The 2,173-nt window shown below is 33.2% G+C and overlaps 1 protein-coding gene across 1 annotated transcript; it reads right to left on the bottom strand.

The window, feature by feature from the left end:
• Positions 1 to 1,291: 1,291 nt before the first annotated feature.
• On the bottom strand, positions 1,292 to 1,600 carry LOC123313206 (probable RNA-binding protein EIF1AD). Its single transcript, XM_044897966.1, has one exon. It carries the CDS (start codon positions 1,598 to 1,600, stop codon positions 1,292 to 1,294), a length of 309 nt encoding a protein of 102 aa, XP_044753901.1.
• Positions 1,601 to 2,173: the final 573 nt, after the last annotated feature.

Here is a 2,173-nt window from a genome sequence, read left to right as displayed (position 1 = left end):
ATTTTTTTCCAAAAACTCCGACTTATGCAGCTGTTTGGTGTGACTGTTGCGAATATCTTATTTATTCTTATCAGTACTAAATGGTCTAAATCGTTTTCTTTCATATTCCTTCTCAACTTATTCGATTCGATTCGGTAAATTTATTTCAGTGTTTCATTCTATGTGGCCTGTTTATATTCATAATGTTTTGAAGGTTTATATACATATTAAATGAATATGATTCGAAATTCTTTCCTGTTGGTTAGAAGCGTCCGCTCAGAATTTCGCAACCGCAAGGTACTGAGATCGATCCCGGGCTAGAGAAGGAATTTTCTAGTCCATACTGTTACGGGATGCCATTCACTGTTGGGTTCAAATTAACAGTGCTGTGCCTAAGGTGGCGTAAGGACACAGTAACAAAGCCTACACAGAACACAACTGATTCTCCGAACTCCCACAAGCTTTCGGAGCTTCTTAGGGGTACTTCGGTACCTATAGAGAATCAGGATAATATGAATATATATGATAGCAGAAATCAATAATTAAATCGTGAACTCTTTTTTCTTGCTCGAGCTTTCGAGATTATTTGTTTAGAATCTCTCCATCAGGAGAACTGAAATTCAATAATACGTTAGTGAAAAAACTATAAATAAATATTATAAAAGGCTTACGAATTTGAAAATATATAAATTAGAGATGAAATAGTGTATAAATATATGGAAGATCATCAACAGTTTATAGATCTTCAATTTTGACTCAGAATTTCACTCGACAATATATAATTTCACAATTAAGATACCTACTGTAATCAGAAATTTCTTGAAATATTGGCATTACCTACTTGGAATCGAAATAAATTGAATAAGAAAAAATGCATCTTAAACCACCTTTCTCTTCTCGCTTGAGCAAGAAAAAGGAATTTACGATTTAATTGAATATTGCTGCTATCCCACAAATGAAAATCATCACTAAATGAATATATTCGAATTCCGAAAAAATATACTACATATATCCAACAAAGTAGAGGCCTAAAATTTGTTTTGTTCTGGGAGTCCCAGTTTTATTGATTCGCCACTGGTTTACTGATATACTTATTCACATATCGTCAATCTGTTACAAGCTGAGTGCCATGTTCAGATACAAAACATCGAGCGGCAGTGAAATTTCATAACCTACTTTAGGACGAATTAAAAATTCATATTGAAATGAAAGAATTCAAATTTGGAGATTTTCAGAAAAATTTATTAATCAGCAATTCCTTAATTATATTTACATTCTATACAGGTTTTCGAATAAGTAATTACGAAGGTGGTTACGTTTCACCAACACTATCATCATCGTCACTCTGATCGTTATCACTAGGATCATCTTCACTGGAATCACTGTCACTGTAAATTTCGATCATTGCTTGTACTCTGTTAGTATTCATTGGGATATCATCGTCATTATCATCATCACTCTCCTCCAATTCTTGTTTGTCATAGAACGCAGCAGGCCATATTTTGTCTTCCTTGAAATTCTTTATTTGTTGGGGGATCAAAACTCTAACAATTTCACCTTTGACCTTAACACCTTCGTGAATAGGTTGTATTATGACAAAACTACCACGTTTAACCCACATGTAGTGGCGGTATATCATTGGCATGGACACAAGAAATCTGGTTTTATCTGCGGTCTCTATTTCGTGTAGATTGTTCCCTTTGCTAACCGTTATTTTCACTATTTGCTGATTTTCGGCAGGTTGTGAGTAGTCATACACTTCCCTCATGATGTGCTTCCTTGTAGTTGCTCGTGACACAAGTCGTGGCATATCTGAAAATAATTGAAATAACTCTTAGAACAAATCCAGAAAAAAGCAAGATTGTCATCGATAATCTTGATAAAGAGTATTTTGATTTCACAGCAAGCTTTGAAAATCATCTATACAAACAAAATTCCGTCACACATAATTCACAAGCTATTTTACTCGTTCCAGGAAACTAGAAATATGTGATTGCAATCGCGGTATCATAGAAAAATAACCAATATAACAATTTAATTGTTTGTGATGAAAGATTTCATAATCATAATTTATTCTAGAACAGATTTTATTCATGAAAATATTTAGTATTTATCTACTACCTACTTTGAGTTATTTGAAAATATATGCCAACCAACAAGAATGAAAGTATCATGAATATTTTATGGTAACTGT

The sequence above is a fragment of the Coccinella septempunctata genome, chromosome 5, assembly GCF_907165205.1.
Source record: "Coccinella septempunctata chromosome 5, icCocSept1.1, whole genome shotgun sequence".
Classification (NCBI taxonomy): domain Eukaryota; kingdom Metazoa; phylum Arthropoda; class Insecta; order Coleoptera; family Coccinellidae; genus Coccinella; species Coccinella septempunctata.
This window is presented reverse-complemented; position numbering and strand designations above follow the sequence as displayed.

Coding starts and splice junctions, on each gene's coding strand:
- LOC123313206 (XM_044897966.1), bottom strand. CDS start 1,600: ATGTGGGTTAAACGTGGTAGTTTTGTCATAATACAACCTATTCACGAA.